Below are 19,978 nucleotides of genomic sequence, written 5' to 3' on the forward strand. Positions count from 1 at the left end.
CCTTCCTTCCTTCCTTCCTTCCTTCCTTCCTTCCTTCCTTCCTACCTAACACCATATCAACTAGTGTGGCATGATCTTACATCCTTCCTTCCTTCCTTCCTTCCTTCCTTCCTTCCTTCCTTCCTTCCTTCCTTCCTTCCTTCCTTCCTTCCTTCCTACCTAACACCATATCAACTAGTTTGGCATGATCTTCCTTCCTTCCTTCCTTCCTTCCTTCCTTCCTTCCTTCCTTCCTTCCTTCCTACCTAACACCATATCAACTAGTGTGGCATGATCTTACATCCTTCCTTCCTTCCTTCCTTCCTTCCTTCCTACCTAACACCATATCAACTAGTGTGGCATGATCTTACATCCTTCCTTCCTTCCTTCCTTCCTTCCTTCCTTCCTACCTAACACCATATCAACTAGTGTGGCATGATCTTACATCCTTCCTTCCTTCCTTCCTTCCTACCTAACACCATATCAACTAGTTTGGCATGATCTTACATCCTTCCTTCCTTCCTTCCTTCCTTCCTTCCTTCCTACCTAACACCATATCAACTAGTTTGGCATGATCTTACATTATAACTTTTATATTAATAAAGATAATGGAATACTATTAAACACTCTGTCAGGTTGCTGTGTTGTGTGTTTGTGTCTCAGCGGCTCTCATACTCACTCTGAACCCAGAGTCGTAACCATTTTCTCGGAGCTCCTACAGACAGAAAGACGAAGGGACGAAGGGACAGGCGGATGAAAGGATGAAGGATGGACAGACAGAGAAAGAGAAAGAAAAAGAAAGAGCATCAAAGGGGAGGAAAAGAAAATCAATCAACAAGTTTCAGATGCAGGAAAAGAACAAAAGATCATCATCAGAGAACGGGTTATAACAATGAGAGGAAAGAGAAGAAGAGGAAGAGAGGAAGAGAGGAAGAGAGGAAGAAGAAGAGAGGAAAGAGAGGAAGAGGAAGAGAGGAAGAGGAAGAGAGGAAGAGGAAGAGAGGAAGAAGGGAAGAGGAAGAGGAAGAGGGGAAGAGGAAGAGAGGAAGAGGAAGAGTGGAAGAGGAAGAGAGGAAGAGGAAGAGGAAAGAGAGGAAGAGGAAGAGAGGAAGAGAGGAAGAGTAAGAGGGGAAGAGGAAGAGAGGAAGAGGAAGAGAGGAAGAAGGGAAGAGGAAGAGAGGAAGAGGAAAAGGAAGAGAGGAAGAGGAAAGAGAGGAAGAGGAAGAGGAAGAGAGGAAGAGGGGAAGAGGAAGAGGGGAAGAGGAAGAGAGGAAGAGAGGAAGAGGAAGAGAGGAAGAGGAAGAGAGGAAGAGGGAGAGGGGAAGAGGAAGAGAGGAAGAGGAAGAGAGGAAGAGGAAGAGGGGAAGAGAGGAAGAGGAAGAGGAAGAGGAAGAGGGGAAGAGGAAGAAGGAGCACACTCCACACAGTCCAGTAGCCGGATTCAAACCCACGACATCAGTAACACGTCAGTAATAAAGTTATCTGATGCTTTGTGTCCCTGCAGGCCACCATACTCTCCGTGAGCCAATCAGGATCAAGTCTCATCACACAGACGACCAATTAAAAGCTTCCAGCAGGAATCAAACATTTCAAATCACTGGCGACAAACGACAGAAACTATAAAAACCAACATTAAACCAACAAAAACCAACAAAAACCAATAGAAACCAATAGAGAGCAACATTAAACACCTGCAGATCGTCATAGCAACGCTGGTCGTCATAGCAACGCTGCGTTAAACTGCCGTGACGTCGTTTTCTACGAGACACAAACACATAAAGGATGGAGGCGATGCTCTGAGGCTAACTCAAATGTAAAGGAAACATTTACACATTTACATGTTTAAACTTTTTGTTATGACAGAAAATCCTAAAAACTAACAAGTTCTGACAAATGTGTTACAAACCACAGTGTTATTTATTTATTATATTATATTATATTTATTACACATCATAGTTCATTTAGTTTCCTGTTTCTGATTCTTATTAAAACTCCTGGTTACACCACCTGGACACTGAGTTACACCACATCACTGATCCACATAAAAACTTCTAATTAGTCTTTAAATAATTATTTAAGGTTTCAAATCATGATTATTTTCATTATCAATTAATTCATTGATTATTTTCTCTGTTCGTTGATGAATTGTTTGATCAACCTGATCAGATGCAGCTTTCTACTTTAACATCGCTGCTCCTTTAATGTGAAGCACGTTGAGCTGCTGTACTAATAAACTCATTACTACTACTACTCTACTACTACTACTACTGCTACTACTACTGCTACTACTACTATTACTATTATTAGTATTAGTATTATTATTATTATTATTATTAGTATTATTATTGTTATTATTAGGGCCGAGCTGACCAGCATGAAGCCCTGTTGTATCTCTAAACCGACACGCATTGGGGGGAGGGGGGGGGGGGGGGGGGCATTCACCGCTTCTTGCAGCTTTAATTATTATTATTAATGCCCAGTTTACTGTCAGAGACCAAAGAAACACTAAATACTCTTATTGAAGAAGCTGAATCACACAATGTCACCTTTTCTTTTTAAATGACTCATAATCAACTAAAACGTGTGTGTGTGTGTGTGTGTGTGTGTGTGTGTGTGTGTGTGTGTGTGTGTGTGTGTGTGTGTGTGTGTGTGTGTGTGTGTGTTGCAGGATGTGGGATTTTTTAACCGTTAGCTAAACTAACAGACTGCGCATGTCTGAAAAAACCCCCAAAAAAGCAGCAAATAAATCCTGAGTGACACGTGTCTCTGTTCTCTGACGTCATCGTCTCTTATATCTCTGTAGGTTAGAGCTGACGTCACACAGGTAAAGGTGAGACAACCGGTAAAAACACCGGGGCCAGCAGGTAAACACCGGGGACAGCATTTAAACACCGGGGACAGCATTTAAATACCGGGGACAGCATTTAAATACCGGGGACAGCAGGTACACACCGGGGACATCAGGTAAACACCGGGGACAGCAGGTAAACACCGGGGACATCAGGTACACACCGGGGACAGCATTTAAACACCGGGGACAGCTGGTACACACCGGGGACATCAGGTAAACACCGGGGACAGCAGGTAAACACCGGGGACAGCATATAAACACCGGGGACAGCTGGTACACACCGGGGACAGCATTTTAATACCGGGGACAGAAGGTAAACACCGGGGACAGCTGGTAAACACCGGGGACAGAAGGTAAACACCGGGGACAGCATTTAAACACCGGGGACAGCAGGTAAACACCGGGGACAGCTGGTAAACACCGGGGACAGAAGGTAAACACCGGGGACAGAAGATAAACACCGGGGACAGCAGGTACACACCGGGGACAGAAGATAAACACCGGGGACAGAAGGTACACACCGGGGATAGCAGGTAAACACCGGGGACAGAAGATAAACACCGGGGACAGCAGGTAAACACCGGGGACAGCAGGTAAACACCGGGGACAGCAGGTAAACACCGGGGACAAAGGGTGAACGGTGTAAAAACGTTTCCCGGTGTTAAACACGTCATCTTAAATCCTCACGCTCAACAAGTTTCAACTATAAACCGTGATTATAACCGTTAAACCGAAACAGCTGGAACGGTTCTCTGACCGATAAATGTACCGGTTAGCGAGCCGTTACCGGGGCTAGCTATCCAGGCCGGTCCCGGGTCGGTCCCGGGTCGGTCCCGGTCCGGTCCCGGTAGGTTACCTTAGACTTGGAGCAGGTGACGGACCGCAGAGCTCCGAAGAAGATGGGCAGCAGGGCCATGAGCACGAGGCTACCGTACGCCAGCGCCGTGCCTTCCGGTGAAGCCACGAACTTAGCGGTGGCGTTCAGAGCCTCGGTCCCGTTAGAGCCGGTGTCGTTAGAGCCGGGCACGTTCATCTCCGGTACCGGAACTGTTTCTGCCTCAGACATGCTGCTTCAGAGCTGGAGACTAACGGAGGCTGAGAAACAGACAGAAGCTCATCTACCGGAGAGTCGGTCGGTAAGGCCACGTTTCCTTAAACACAGATCAGCTGTGGGCGGAGAGACAGACGAGCTCTCACTCTGCTGCTGTTTCAGAGACAGAGAGCAGAGAGGAGCTCTCACTCTGCTGCTGTTTCAGAGACAGAGAGGAGCTCTCACTCTGCTGCTGTTTCAGAGACAGAAAACAGAGAGGAGCTCTCACTCTGCTGCTGTTTCAGAGACAGAAAACAGAGAGGAGCTCTCACTCTGCTGCTGTTTCAGAGACAGAGAGGAGCTCTCACTCTGCTGCTGTTTCAGAGACAGAAAACAGAGAGGAGCTCTCACTCTGCTGCTGTTTCAGAGACAGAGATCAGAGAGGAGCTCTCACTCTGCTGCTGTTTCAGAGACAGAGACAGAGAGGAGCTCTCACTCTGCTGCTGTTTCAGAGACAGAGACAGAGAGGAGCTCTCACTCTGCTGCTGTTTCAGACACAGAGAGCAGAGAGGAGCTCTCACTCTGCTGCTGTTTCAGAGACAGAGAGCAGAGAGGAGCTCTCACTCTGCTGCTGTTTCAGAGACAGAGAGCAGAGAGGAGCTCTCACTCTGCTGCTGTTTCAGAGACAGAGACAGAGAGGAGCTCTCACTCTGCTGCTGTTTCTGGAGCCCGTTAACAACACTGACAGGCTGCTGCTTCTTGCTTACCTCCAGTTTTATTACACAGTGTGTACATCAGAGTGTTATCACTGACATGAAACTCATTTCATAGAAGTAAACTGTGTCCAGATATCACAGCATTGCTGCCGAGAGTTGAACTCAGTTTCTCTGCTGGGGACAAACTAATCCAGTGGTGTCTCCCTTCTTTGAGCAGTCTAACAAACAAACCTCACTGAGGAGGAAGTGGAGCTGATCCTGCAGCTAGTGGCTCAGAGTGGAGTGAGCTTCCTCATCATGACACGATCTCTGCTCTGAGGAACTAGTTTGTCTTCCTCGTTGGTGGAACAACATGTTCCAGCAGCACACTGCATCATTCATACATTTACTAGTATATGCATATATATATATATTTATAACATTAGTAGATGTATATATTTATGGTGACTTACTGTGTTTTACATTTGATGAAACAAATGTTTCATGTGTTTTATTAACAGTTGCAAGTCAGACAGTGAATAACTCATGTTTACTGTAGTACATTTAGAGGTACTAGTACTTTACTTATATATTATTGTAGTTTGGGTTCCTCTCTGTCCTCCAGCTGTTCCTGACGAGCCCTGCTCTGATTGGCTGCAGGTGTGGCCCCACCTCCACCCTCAGCCAATCAGAGTAGGGCTGAAGGAATGCATCATGTGACCAGCTGACTTCCTGAAGCTCACATTCTCCATCTCAATAAAAACAACAGACTTCATCTGAAGGATTTTTATTTCACCATAAAAATGTTTTTTATTTAAATGTTTACTGAATATTACAAAAACACAGAAATGATAAATGTCTCCAAACGTTTCTGACATATTTACATCTGTACATTATTCTGAAAGGACGAACAGGAAGAGGACAAAGAGAAACAAGTTATAAATGTTAAATGAATGTATTTACATTCATTAACCTCCAGCTGACACACGTTTGTTCCTGAAGAAATTAAAACTAAACACAGTAAATAAAACACTTGAGTCCTCTCAACGTTAATCATCCTGATGAACTATAACTCCGCTTGGATTGAACTCCTGAGTGTTTACAGTCAAGTTTTGACCTAAAAACAAAGTCAATAATAAATCAAGGTGCATTAATTACCTGAGCTCTCAGCATGAAGAAGCTGTTCTTTGGCAAAACGTCAGATATTAAAAGATTAGCAAAAATAAAAACGTAATAAAGCAGAAAGTCTTTAAACTCTTTGGCAGCAGATCTACTGTCTGCTCTCCTCCAATCAGAGGAGCCGTGAGAGTCAGCCAGTTAAAATGCAGACTGAACCAGACGATCACAGAGCGGACAGGAAGGACCAGACAGGAAGGACCAGTCGATCACAGAGCGGACAGGAAGGACCAGACAGGAAGGACCAGTCGATCACAGAGCAGACAGGAAGGACCAGACGATCACAGAGCGGACAGGAAGGACCAGACGATCGCAGAGCGGACAAGAAGGACCAGACGATCGCAGAGCGGACAAGAAGGATGAGACGATCACAGAGTGAACAGGAAGGACCAGTCGATCGCAGAGCGGACAGGAAGGACCAGACGATCACAGAGCGGACTGGAAGGACACGACGATCACAGAGCGGACAGGAAGGATGAGACGATCACAGAGACGCCGAGCAGGATCAGGAGGGGCGTGGCTTGGAGGAGAGGGGCCGAGCTTTTCAGTCTCACCTCCACAGGTAAGTGATCGCTCACCTGCAACACCTGAAACACACACACAGTGAGTTTATGTGTGTAACGTGTGTGTAACGTTACAGCTGTGTCACTGTCGTACCTTAGACTTCATTAGTTTGAACTCTTTGGCAACGTTGAAGACTTTTGCAGAGTACGGCACGATCGCCTTCACGAAGGGCTTTCCATGTACCACGATCCTGACACACACACACACACACACACACACACACACACACACACACACACACACACAGAGACACACACACACACACACACAGACACACAGACACACACACACACACACACACACACACACACACACACACACACACACACACACACACACACACACACACACACACACACACACACAGAGAGAGACAGACACACACACACACACACACAGAGACACACACACACACACACACACACACACACACACACACGCACACACAGAGAGAATACAGACACTAGTTAATATATGATGTTCAAACATTCAAAAATATTCATTCAAACATGAAAAACGTCCCGTGCCTCTCCATTACATCACCTCTACACACACACACAGAGACACACACACACACACACACACACACCTGTCATATGCACAGCTGGTCTCATCAGAGACCGTCGTGTCCAGTTTGTCTCCGATCAGCCAGGAGAACTTTGACCCGCTGAACAGTCTGATGCTTTTCTTACTGTGTCGGGTCACGTAGGCGCAGCCGGCGTGGAAGTCTCCTAAAAACATCACATTCTACACACACACACACACTTTTTATAAAATATAGAGTAGATCTGTGCATAAAACCAACAGTCCGTGACGTCTCTCTACGTCTCTACACTACGTCACTCTATGAGACACCAGACTCTTATTGTTGCTAGGTGATATCACTGGAGGACTTATTCCAGCTGTTGTTGCTAGGTGATATCACTGGAGGACTTATTCCAGCTGTTGTTGCTAGGTGATATCACTGGAGGACTTATTCCAGTTGTTGTTGCTAGGTGATATCACTGGAGGACTTATTCCAGCTGTTGTTGCTAGGTGATATTACTGGAGGACTTATTCCAGCTGTTGTTGCTAGGTGATACCACTGGAGGGCTTATTCCAGTTGTTGTTGCTAGGTGATATCACTGGAGGACTTATTCCAGTTGTTGTTGCTAGGTGATATCACTGGAGGACTTATTCCAGCTGTTGTTGCTAGGTGATATTACTGGAGGACTTATTCCAGCTGTTGTTGCTAGGCGATATCACTGGAGGGCTTATTCCAGCTGTTGTTGCTAGGCGATATCACTGGAGGAAGTAAACATCAGTCCATGGACAGAGGACCAAACCATATTCTTAATCTTTGGGGAGATGGCTCCGTTCAAGAGAAGCTCGAGTGTTTGTTGTTGCTGTCGCAGTTATATGACATCACACAATACACGCTATACAAGTCTTTTTGTTATTATACTTCAACCACAGCTCAACAGGAAACACTAAGAGGAGATTTACTGATAAAAAGACTCATACTACAAAAACTACTTCTACTCCATGTACTTTCCCATTCACTAAATGTGACTAACTCAAACTGCTGAAGCTGAATAGAAGCTTTAGACGTACTTTGTTAGTGTGAAGTGAAGAAACGTGAATTATTCCAGTCAAATAAATCAAAAGAAGAATTTTAGATTTCAATTCAGTCTGAATGCATCTTCAGTCTTCTTTCCCACCAATCTCTCTCTCTCACCGTGTTGTTCCACTTCTTGCTGACGTCCTCGAAGACGTCGACTAGTCGGTCGATCTCCTGCGCGGCTCTGCTGGGTTCGCTGTGCAGAGGAACCAGAATGAAGTCTTTGATCGCTGTGAGAATCAGTCAGAGCAGAAGGATGTTTGTTAGTTTCATGCTTCTGTATTTAAATCCTGTTCATGAATACTGAATATGCACATGGACACAATAACATGAACACCGATATAAAATGATTCTGAGGTCATTTTTAAACCCGTAAACACTGTTCAGGACAAAGTTGATCCATTTTTTTTTGCATTTGAGAGCAGGAAAAACAACCTAAACACTCTTATTATATGAACCACATGAACCTGAATATACAGACGTTATTTAGTTTCCACTGACCAGTTTTTTTGCCTTTGAATCGAACCACAAACGGCGCTCTGACAAAAAAGTCTTTGTTCTGGTACTGATACTGGTCCACCACGCTCACCTTCTTGGTCCTGTTTGGAGAGAAGGAGGAGGAAGAAGAGGAGGAAGAGGAGGAGGAGGAAGAGGAAGAAGAGGAGGAAGAGGAAGAGGAGAGCTTCAGAACAACGAGTCATATGATGGATTTACTGGCAGCGTTATTCCTCTGCTGGTAAATCCAGAGTGTAGCCACAAAAAAGCAAAGATCTGAAAATGTTTAAGTTCTGATTTTCTGCTCATATCGAACTCAGACCTGAACATAAATGGAGTCACATTAAAGGCACTCTCCACCACTTTGTTGTAAATCTGCTGTGTGTCAGCAGGATTGGATCTCAGTGTCTCACCTGTAGATGAAGACGTATTTCTGCTGGTCAGCGTCAGAGCGTCCCAAACTCTTACTGGACACCGCCTGGAATTTTTCATCCTCGTACCTCAACACAGACAAAGAAGCTGCCGATTATTGAAACTGTAGAAACGCAGCGACTCGTCTCACAGCTAAAACACATCGGCTCAATTCTCTTTATTAGGAACACCTGAACAGTCTCATGCAGTCCAAAAAACATCAAATTCTACTTTTATGAAGCTCGTATAGTCTCATTTTCTGCTGACATCATCAGAAAGATGATAACTGTTTGTTATTGAGGTGATGTGAGCCTCTAAGTACCTCCCAGTACCTCCCAATACCTCCCAGTACCTCCCAATACCTCCCAGTACCTCCCAACACCTCCCAACACCTCCCAGTACCTCTCAGTACCTCCCAATACCTCCCAATGCCTCCCAACACCTCTCAGTACCTCCCAATACCTCCCAATGCCTCCCAACACCTCCCAGTACCTCCCAATGCCTCCCAATGCCTCCCAACACCTCCCAGTACCTCCCAATACCTCCCAACACCTCCCAGTACCTCCCAGTATCTCCCAGTACCTCCCAGTACCTCCCAATGCCTCCCAATGCCTCCCAACACCTCCCAGTACCTCCCAATACCTCCCAGTACCTCCCAGTATCTCCCAGTACCTCCCAGTACCTCCCAATGCCTCCCAATGCCTCCCAACACCTCCCAGTACCTCCCAATACCTCCCAACACCTCCCAGTACCTCCCAATACCTCCCAGTACCTCCCAATACCTCCCAACACCTCCCAATACCTCCCAACACCTCCCAGTACCTCTCAGTACCTCCCACTACCTCCCAATACCTCCCAATGCCTCCCAATGCCTCCCAGTACCTCCCAACACCTCCCAATACCTCCCAATGCCTCCCAATGCCTCCCAGTACCTCCCAACACCTCCCAATACCTCCCAGCACCTCCCAATACCTCCCAGTACCTCCCAATACCTCCCAGCTCCTCCCAGTACCCCTCAATACCTCCTAATACCTCCCAATACCTCCCAATACCTCCCAGCACCTCCCAATACCTCCCAATACCTCCCAGCACCTCCCAATACCTCTCAGTACCTCCCAATACCTCCCAGTACCTCCCAGCACCTCCCAATCCCACTAATCTATTGTATATTTATTGTTTAATGTATTTTGTCTTATTCTATTTTATTTTTTTATCACTTTTAAATAATACTGTTGTGTCACTTTGAGGATCAATAAAATCTTGTCCATCTCAAGAATTGAAAATATTAACTTTTTATATTTATAGAGCTTCACATGAAAAAGACATGAATTGGCCTGAATGTGATCTAAAATCCACTTGATAAAAACCTGAAACCTCCAGACCAGTGGCCTCAGCAGCATGAGAAGTAAAACCCAACAGAAAGAAGATTAAATACCTACGTAAGAAAAAAATCAAATGTATAAGCTTCATAAAAGTAGAATTTATCTTCATTGATTGGTTTATAATGTATTAATTATAGACATATATAGTCATGCGGTACACTGATTAATAAACATGCATCTGTTAATAAAGAGCAGCAAACACACAACCTGCACCTTTAATCACCAACCAATCAGATTCATCCAGATAGAGGAGAGCAGGAAGAGAGCAGCCGTCTGATCGAGGTTCAGTTATAACGTGTGAGCGCTGCCTGAACATCAGTCAGACTTTAAAAGGGTTTAAATGTTAATAAAAGCATTCAGTGATTTGGGAGGTGACAGTATGGAGACAGGAAGTGCAGCGTGGAGACAGGAAGTGCGGTATGGAGACAGGAAGTGCAGCGTGGAGACAGGAAGTGCGGTATGGAGACAGGAAGTGCAGTATGGAGACAGGAAGTCCAGTATGGAGACAGGAAGTGCAGCATGGAGACAGGAAGTGCAGCATGGAGACAGGAAGTGCAGCATGGAGACAGGAAGTGCAGCATGGAGACAGGAAATGCAGCATGGACACAGGAAGTGCAGCATGGAGACAGGAAATGCAGCATGGAGACAGGAAGTGCAGCATGGAGACAGGAAGTGCAGCTTCGGGACAGGAAGTGCAGCATGGGGACAGGAAGTGCAGCATGGAGACAGGAAGAGCTCATCACCAAGCAGCAGCAGCGGACAGTGAGACTCATTATTTTATCTAGTCTGTGAGATTCATTAGAAAACTATTTTATTTTATTTAAAGTTTAATTATTAGCGATGATTATTTATTATCTTTTTGTAAGTTGACAGAACGAAAGTTATCTTCAAAAACTAATAACCTTTTAAACTTTCTATTTTTAAACCGTTTAATAAAGAAAATCTAACGTGTGACTTAGACTTGAGGATTATGGCAAAAATGTCTAAGTGGTGTAACCATAAAAACTTTGTACCAAATAATTGAAATTCCTTCCTTCCTTCCTTCCTTCCTTCCTTCCTTCCTTCCTACCTAACACCATATCAACTAGTTTGGCATGATCTTACATTATAACTTTTTATATTAAATAAAGCTAATGGAATACTATTGTTCTAAATATTACATTTCATCTGGTTACCATGGAGACCAGGAAACATTTACATGTTTTAAATGAAGTCATTATTAGTATAAGTCCACTTAAACACACTGTAGGTGATACAATATTTAATATCTATCATTCTTTTGTGGTTACACCATTTGACATGTTCAGGAGCATTCAGTCTGACTTTTGGTATAAAATGGTTTAAATGTGATTTAAATGATATAAAACCAACAGAAATACTAAATGTAAATCTAGTATTAATATATTAATGATGTTGAGCTGTAACCTCCATGATGTCTTGCTGCGGAGGTCTGAATTTATCTGCTGCTGTTTTAACCTGATGCTGCTTTTAAATCTAGTTTAACTGATTTATGGATTCATCTTCTTACCAACACTTATTATCACTGAGCTTTATGTCTTATTTTCAGTTGTTACTCATTTAAATAAATAATGTATAATTATAAAGTGAAATGCTCCGACAGTCTTCGCTCCACCCGACGGCAGAACGTGTGAATCATGTTCGGCTTTTTTAAACTCTGTACGACTCAAACAACCAAAAGATGCATAAATGTGCTCCTTTAAGTTTTGTGTTAAACAGTCACATAAGTTAGAGGAAGGTTAGAAACATACAGTCTCAGATGTTTAACAGACCTGCTGCACTATGTGATCATCCCATATTAAGTGTAATAATGATTTCAGGCATGAGGATCATCAGGATTAGTACAGATTGTAATTAAAGGTGATTGTGATGATTGATTTTGATTAGACGTTGTTTCACATGCTGGTAAAAAGCTCCGTACCTGTCAGTTCCCCTGCAGGAGAAACAGACAGCACAACATTAAGTTAGTCTGTCACTTTAAATAACTGGCACTTTATAAGTAGGTGAAGTCTTATCAGCATTCAAATAGTGAAAACATAAAATAGAGACGTCACATCTGATCCAGAATATCTTTAACAGCTTCTGTTGTTGAGAAAATGAACACAGAAATATCTCAGCTGTTCTCTTTAAACAGCTTCAACATGAACGATCGATTTTATGGATTAAAAACGTTCTGTACTTTGGTCAAAAACATCTTCACTGAAAATAACTTGTTCTCTTGTTTGCTTATTAAAATGATGAATGTTAACCCTTCGTAGGTCTGATCAGCTGTTTGGTAGAGTTCACTGTGAGTCATAAACTAAATCTATTTAACTCATTTAACATTTAGGTCAATGTTTAGCTCTAGTATGAGGAATGTAATGTACAGACAGACCATCAGGTTGTGTTATGGTTGCTATAGATACAGGTTGTGTTATGGTTGTTATAGATACAGGTTGTTCTATGGTTGCTATAGATACAGGTTGTGTTAGGGTTGCTATGGATACAGGTTGTGCTATGGTTGCTATAGATACAGGTTGTGCTATGGTTGCTATAGATACAGGTTGTGTTACGGTTGCTATAGATACAGGTTGTGCTACGGTTGCTATAGATACAGGTTGTGCTATGGTTGCTATAGATACAGGTTGTTCTATGGTTGCTATGGATACAGCTTGTGTTATGGTTGCTATAGATACAGGTTGTGTTATGGTTGCTATGGATACAGGTTGTGCTATGGTTGCTATAGATACAGGTTGTGCTATGGTTGCTATAGATACAGGTTGTGTTATGGTTGCTATGGATACAGGTTGTGCTATGGTTGCTATAGATACAGGTTGTCCTATGGTTGTTATAGATACAGGTTGTGCTATGGTTGCTATAGTTACAGTTGTGCTATGGTTGCTATAGATACAGGTTGTGCTATGGTTGCTATGGATACAGCTTGTGTTATGGTTGCTATAGATACAGGTTGTGTTATGGTTGCTATGGATACAGGTTGTGCTATGGTTGCTATAGATACAGGTTGTGCTATGGTTGCTATAGATACAGGTTGTGCTATGGTTGTTATAGATACAGGTTGTGCTATGGTTGTTATAGATACAGGTTGTGTTATGGTTGCTATAGATACAGGTTGTGCTATGGTTGCTATAGATACAGGTTGTGTTATGGTTGCTATAGATACAGGTTGTGCTGTGGTTGCTATGGATACAGGTTGTGCTATGGTTGCTATAGATACAGGTTGTTCTATGGTTGCTATAGATACAGGTTGTTCTATGGTTGCTATAGATACAGGTTGTGTTATGGTTGCTATAGATACAGGTTGTGCAATGGTTGCTATAGTTACAGGTTTTTAATAAAGGTTTAGAACCAGTGAGGTGTGAATGAGTCTGTAGAGGCTGTCAAACATCACATTTAGGATCAATGAGGAAATAAATCCATGTTTTTTGTTGTCATGGCAACAAAGAGGAAAAGCACTGTCTATGTGTGACCTACAAAGGGTTAAACATACAAATGATACACACTACAAGCAAAGATCCTGCAAAAAGTGCAAGTTTCAACTGTAAAGTGTTTGTTTTTTATTGATATATAATCTAATTATAATAACTCGATTTCTGTGATTGATTTTCTTCTAACGAGCTGCCGCCTCTCATCAGTCTGCTGCTCAGAGTCTGTTAGAGTCTGAGACTGTTTCAGCTTGTTGAAGTTAGTTTCTGTGCTTTCAGATCATGTTCGTAGTGTTTCGTCACTTTATTAAATAAAATAAAATAAAGTGTTTAACATACAGACGGAGCTTCATACCTGCTGAGAGAAGACACCAGAGTTTTGATGGCTGAGCCGCTCGGATCTCTCACATCCTGCAGGAGACAGATATCACAACGAGCCACGATCTACACACACACACACACACACACACACACACACGCACACGCACACACGTCAGGGTTTTTCAAAATTTTGCTGCTGTGATTATTAAAAAAGTAAAATTGTCTTTTGTGTGTGTGTGTGTGTGTGTGTGTTACCTTCATCAAAGTGTGCATCACTCTGTAGTCTGCAGCTTTCTCGCTGTCGAACTTTTGAACGTTGTACGCACAGATCCTGAACCCTGACTCCGTCTCTGCTCCGACCGAGACGAAGAAGGAGAAGAAGAAGAGGAGAGAGAGAGGAAGAAGAGGAGAGCGCCGCCTCATGATTGGACTGTGGAGAAAAATAAAAGAACCACACATGAAACCACACAGAGACTAACGGAGAGGACTAACAGGCAGCGACATACAAACATCAACTACGTTCTGAGTGTGACAGGAAATACTGAGCTTGATTTTCAGAAGGTCAAATGTGTCAGATCGTTGATCATAGCAGAATGAAACCAATAAAAACCAAACAGGAACTTACTTCAGACACAGCTAGAGTCTGACCCATACTGGAGTTATGGGTTAATCTTATAGACAGAATACACAACGAGGCAACAGACGAATCAAACAGAAGTTTAATCATCAGACTCTCCGTGAACGCTCAGCCAGTCAGAAAGGGAAGATGGTGTAAATTAAAGTAAGACATTAGCTAACAGTGTGTGACCTGTTTTTAGTTGTGTTTGTTACGTTCTTCATTTATTTACTGTTTGACATCTAATGGACAAGCTCATGAAAAACCTCAATTACACCAATTAATTGAAAAACTGATAATCAACAGTATGGCCTCTGAATGTTCCTCCTGACCTACACTGTGTTTAATCTCAGCAGGATGAAGCGATTATTAAATGAAACTAGACAGCAGTGACTGAGTGACCCTTCAGAATAAAATGACACCAATAAATACTACAAACAGGAGGAGACGCGAGTGAGTGATGTCACACTGATGTGATTTTTATGAGAGAAACTAAATAAACATAAACCTCACTGAACCTGCAGCTCACAAAGGAGAATGATTAACACTTCCTGCAGAGAGAGAGAGAGAGAGAGAGAGAGAGAGAGAGAGAGAGAGAGAGAGAGAGAGAGAGAGAGAGAGAGAGAGAGAGAGAGAGAGAGAGAGAGTGTATGTGTGTGTGTGTGTGTGTGTGTGTGTGTGTGTGTGTGTGTGTGTTTAACGGACTTTTTACAGCCAATAAATGACACATTAACTTTGCCTCGTTTGGTTCCTGCAGAGGAAACGGACAGCCGTGTGACTGTCTGATGATGATGAAGATGAAGATGAGGATTAGTGTCAGCATGTCCAGACCTGAACCAGGCACTGAACCACAGAGAGACACAGAGGATCCTCAATAATCCAGTTGCAGTGGGTCAAACCTCTGAACAGCTTTTGGGTAAAACCGTTGGAAGCTGTATCTCACGTCGGTGGCGTTACTGTGGATCCTGATCCTGTACTCACTTCTCTTCAGGACAACTATTCACTACTTTACAGTCAAATGCCAAAGTGTTTGTAACACTGATGACACAGAGGAAGAAAAACCTCCCTTATTTAAACAATGGGAGTGTTTTCTGTGATTCCACTGGAGAAGCTGAAATATAATCGTAGCCGTCATACAGATAGATTTATTCTATCTGGACCCACATCCTGCTACCATAAAGACAGACCTGGTGGTTCCTGATGTCCTGCACCAAAACCAAGATGGACACATGACATCATAGCAAAACTACAGTATAATGATCGAAGAGCCGACTTGACATTTCACCTTCAGACTGAAACGAATCAGGATCCTTCAGCTGAAAACGAATGAATCCAACTTACTGAACTCAAAAATAAATTCACCCTCAACAACACTTAGATCACAAAACACTTTCTCCAGGTTTTAAATCAGCTGTCAGTCAGTCTCTCCTTAAAGAGTCTCAAGGTTTGTATCATACACACACTGAATACAGGTCTCACACTGAAGCCTTTAAAGCAGCTCTCTTCATTTTTAACTCAACTTCTGTCAACTCAGGATTTCACAGATATGTCGAGCAGCTAAAGTTGCCTCATTTTAAAGAGAGGACTGAAACATTTAGAGACGCTGTGAGGAGGAGATCTGTGGCAGCAGGAATGTTTAGGCTCACTCTGTCTGAGTTAGTCCAGAGAAACAAAGACTGAAATGTTGGAGGTGTATCAGATAATGAGATCTGCTGAGCTGATCTTTAAGTCTGATTGATGGAGACATTTGTTGAATAAAGTTTGATGACATTAAAGTCACAGTGTCCTCAGTGCCTCTAACAGAAACTCCTTTCTAACCACAGACGCTTTATTAAGCTGTTATTGACAGCAGCAGTGTGGTTGGTTCACAGTTGTTCAGTCAGTCCAGCAGTGTGTCAGTTTCAGGCCTAAAGGCTGTTTTCGGCCCCTCCCAGGCCTGCAGGTGGTCTGACCGGTAAAGTGACTCCTGCAGAAAGCTCAGACACTTAAACACACCCTCAACACACAGCTGCCTGCTGCCGTACACAACTACCTTTAAGGACTGACTTTAAGAAGAGAGCAGAAATAACATGAGTCATAGTGTTAATCCTTCATATTCAGCAGTAGTGGAAAGTAACTAAGTACATTTACCAAAGCACTGCTTTATAAATAGAGTACTGTACTGAAGTATAGTTTTGAGGTACTTGTACTACATTGCTCTTTTGCTTTGATCTGAATATTTTCCCCACCACAGTAATTAGTCATTTTTAATGATGAACAGCATAGCTCTGAACACACAGAGGACTACTGTGAGCCAACAATTTGGTTCAATAAGACAAACAACTGGTGGCGCTGATTCTTTTACACCTCAGACAGAAGTAAAAACTTAAAAATGTTTTGAGTTCATATTTGTTAGCTTCCACCTCTACGCAGCACTGAGTGGCTCCATATTCTGTTTCTCTTCATAGTAGAATTGCACAAAGTAATGCTGTCATTCTTTAAACATAGTTGACATTATAAGGACTGGAAATGGACTCAAAGACGGCGCATTTTCAATGAGCTCACCTGGTGCATGACCCAAAACAGTGTCTTCATCATCGCTCCACACAGATCTGATGATTCATGAACATCATTTATTCACTCAGTCTGTTTGAATTTGATCCTCACAGCTGCTGTTATACCTCAGACAGCAGGAGAAACATTTCTTTCATGAAAATGTGAATCAAGACAAGCAAATGAATGTTGTGTTTTGTCCTCTATAAATAAATAACCAACACTCCTTCAGACATGCAGAGTGACTGAGTACTGAGCAGATTTTAATGATTAAACCAGAAAATCTCTGCAGTTAAAAGAGTTTTGTCCTCTGACTCTGCTGTGTGAGAAGAAAACGTTCAAACAAAGTGACCTCTCCCCTTGTAGCAGAAGAAGACAATGACGAAAGCTGCGGTGAGTCATCTAAAACTAAATCAGAAAGCTGTATGACGACTGATCAGACACCAAAAACCATGAAGAAGAATCAACAAGTCTCACAGCAGTCTGTATTTTCCCTCTGCAGGGTTATAAAATACATCCAATCCCTGAATCCACAGGTGTCAGCCTGTCACTGGTTGATAAAGGTTTGATATGATGTTAAATACCATGATATAAATATGTCGGCTGTCAGAGACTTTATTCCACATATATGGTGATTCCCAGTGTTCCCAGTGTTCCCAGTGTGTGTTAAGCAGCAGTCAGGTGTCCATATGGACAGTAAAGAGGTTTTCCTCTCTGTAATCATTCCTCCTGTTCATACTGACTATTAAAAGATCTTCAATTGTGCTTCCAGTGTTCAGTGATGGAGGACTGTATCACAGTGTTTCCACACAGTCATTTAAAGTCTCTGATCAGCTTCTATTGAGCTTCATCAGTGTGAGTTAGTCATATCAGTGATATCTGACACATTTACAGTCTGTTTAGCATCAGATTCCCTCTTAGTGTTTCCTGTTTCTCTGTGGTGGAAGTATAGGAACAAAAAGACTTTGCTACTAAAAACACTGTAACGCTGAAACATAAAAGATGAAGATTTGACTCATTCAGACTCTGAAGCTTCATATTAGCTTCAGATCAACTTTTAAAACTTTTAAATCCATGTTTCCACAGAAGGAGGATTGTGGGTTTAGTCCTCCATCACTTCCTGTAAACATGATGAAGGGATCTTCTAATGGTCAGTATGAACAGGAGGAATCATTACAGCAAGAAAAACAGGTTCATTAGGAAAGCTCACTGTTGGGTTAATACCTGGGTGTGTCGGACACTATGAGCAGTTTCACAAACCAATAATCAGGACAGATTTATAGTAATATTAGATTCAGTTTTTGTCAGATACTTGCTGCAGATTATTTTATGTTTAAAAAGTTTCTCAGATGCTAAACAGGAGAAAATAATCAGGATAAAACCTTCCATCATTTTATACGTGCAGTTAAAGACAGTGTTAAATGGATGAGTGACATTAGATAGACCAATGAAAGAGCCATGAAGTAAGAAAAGAAGGAGATAACACAATGGATTTTAGCAAGTATCCTGAAGAATTACGGTGTGTGGACTGTGTCTGACTTTCATGTGGGAAATCAAAGCTTGAGTCCAGCCCAACTCAACATTTCATATCTACAATTATAAATGTTGGTATTGGATATAATCTAGGGTTTTGCTGAAACAGCTAATATCAACATTTTATCTGGTGACAGGGTTAGTAATTTTAAATCATGATAGTGATTTACATCATGATGGAGTAACATTAACAGAAAATACACTCAGGTAATTCAGTTTATTAGGTCCCATCGCCTTAAATTAAACTATTAAATATAATATGATGCAAGAAATTCCTCCTGTCGTGTTTTTGTGAACCCATACTGCTGAAAGACTGACAAATAAGTGAGTTATTGTAGCTCTAAAGCAGATAAAACTATTATATATTTGTTTGATGGACCTGTCATAGTTGATATTTTAGTTTTTTCACTGTTAAAACACATTTTTATTGAAATGAGGCCTATTGACCATAATTAAAAAAAGAAAAGAAAAATATAATGTGTAAAACCATGTGGTGATAAGTTAGTTAAAAAAAGGTCCAACACAGAATTGGGTGATATTTTTTACCTTATGCTTTATCAACTATCAAACCAAACCAGGAGGACCAAAAGTTGCAGGAAGACAGGAGGGTGGATCACTGCTGAGAATGACGCCTGACAAACACTGGCAGCTAAGGCTCTCCTGTGGTTATATTTCACTTCATTTAAATAAACAATGATAAGAATGAAGGATTTAATCAGCTTCAAACTGAGTAACTGATATAAAATATGTAAATGTGCTGGAACAGAGAGAATATGAGCGACTGAGGCAGGTGAATAAAAGTCGCCATGCAGCACACACATACCTTAACCTGTGACACAAACACACCTTAACCTGTCACACTAACTCTCCATTCACACTTCAGATCCATCTCTACTAACTTTTCAAACCTTCACACACAGAATCAAAAATACAACTTTCAAACACACTGAACAGACCAGCAGCCATTACTGGTTTAGTAACAGTTTAGTCCAGTCTTGTAGTGGTTTTCTTACCTGTTCAGGTGAGCAGAGGGTCTGTTCATGTTTGCTGCAGGGTGGAGGAGCTCAGTCTGCTGCTGGTGTCACTTTACACTCCTCCTGCTCCTCCTCCTGCCCCTCCTACTGCTCCTCCTCCTGCCCCTCCTCCTACTCCTCCTCCTCCTTCTTCTTCTTTGTGTCTATTGGCTGATCACAAACTTCAGCCGTGTATCGCCACCTGCTGTATCAGAGTATGTAGATTCCTCCACAGGAGAATGGGGATAATAATTATGATATAAAAAAACTATAATCAAATATTTTAGGTCTCAGTGTTTCTAACAGTTGTATGAATTCTTGTCTGTCTGAGAGAAATAAA

The 19,978-nt window shown here is 42.4% G+C and overlaps 2 protein-coding genes across 3 annotated transcripts in view; both read right to left on the reverse strand.

Annotated features, from left to right (window-relative positions):
• The window catches only part of hm13 (histocompatibility (minor) 13), a 17,561-nt gene extending 13,560 nt beyond the window's left edge, over positions 1-4,001 (reverse strand). For both annotated transcript variants that reach the window (XM_053317080.1, XM_053317081.1), the window contains exon 1: positions 3,687-4,001. In XM_053317080.1, the coding sequence (XP_053173055.1) occupies positions 3,687-3,896 (210 nt within the window). In that variant the 5' untranslated portion in view covers positions 3,897-4,001. The remainder of the gene's footprint in view (positions 1-3,686) is intronic.
• Positions 4,002-5,970: 1,969 nt separating this feature from the next.
• On the reverse strand, positions 5,971-19,662 carry LOC128356905 (deoxyribonuclease-1-like 2). The gene is made up of 10 exons (XM_053317091.1): positions 19,639-19,662; positions 14,200-14,374; positions 13,979-14,067; positions 12,123-12,134; positions 8,804-8,890; positions 8,397-8,494; positions 8,013-8,125; positions 6,885-7,042; positions 6,389-6,485; positions 5,971-6,318 (listed from the first exon to the last, which is right to left on the reverse strand). Exons 2-10 carry the CDS (start codon positions 14,365-14,367, stop codon positions 6,187-6,189), a joined length of 954 nt encoding a protein of 317 aa, XP_053173066.1. The 5' UTR covers positions 14,368-14,374; positions 19,639-19,662; the 3' UTR covers positions 5,971-6,186.
• Positions 19,663-19,978: the final 316 nt, after the last annotated feature.

Source organism: Scomber japonicus, chromosome 4 (genome assembly GCF_027409825.1).
Source record: "Scomber japonicus isolate fScoJap1 chromosome 4, fScoJap1.pri, whole genome shotgun sequence".
Lineage (NCBI taxonomy): Eukaryota > Metazoa > Chordata > Actinopteri > Scombriformes > Scombridae > Scomber > Scomber japonicus.

Bases quoted from the DNA above. Each gene is read 5' to 3' on its own strand.
- LOC128356905 (XM_053317091.1), bottom strand. From the start codon at position 14,367: ATGAGGCGGCGCTCTCCTCTTCTTCCTCTCTCTCTCCTCTTCTTCTTC. The intron at 7,043-8,012 runs GTGAGAGAGAGA...GTGTGTGTGTAG, and splicing joins GCAAGAAGTGGAACAACACG to AATGTGATGTTTTTAGGAGA. The intron at 6,319-6,388 runs GTACGACAGTGA...TGTGTGTTTCAG, and splicing joins TCAAACTAATGAAGTCTAAG to GTGTTGCAGGTGAGCGATCA.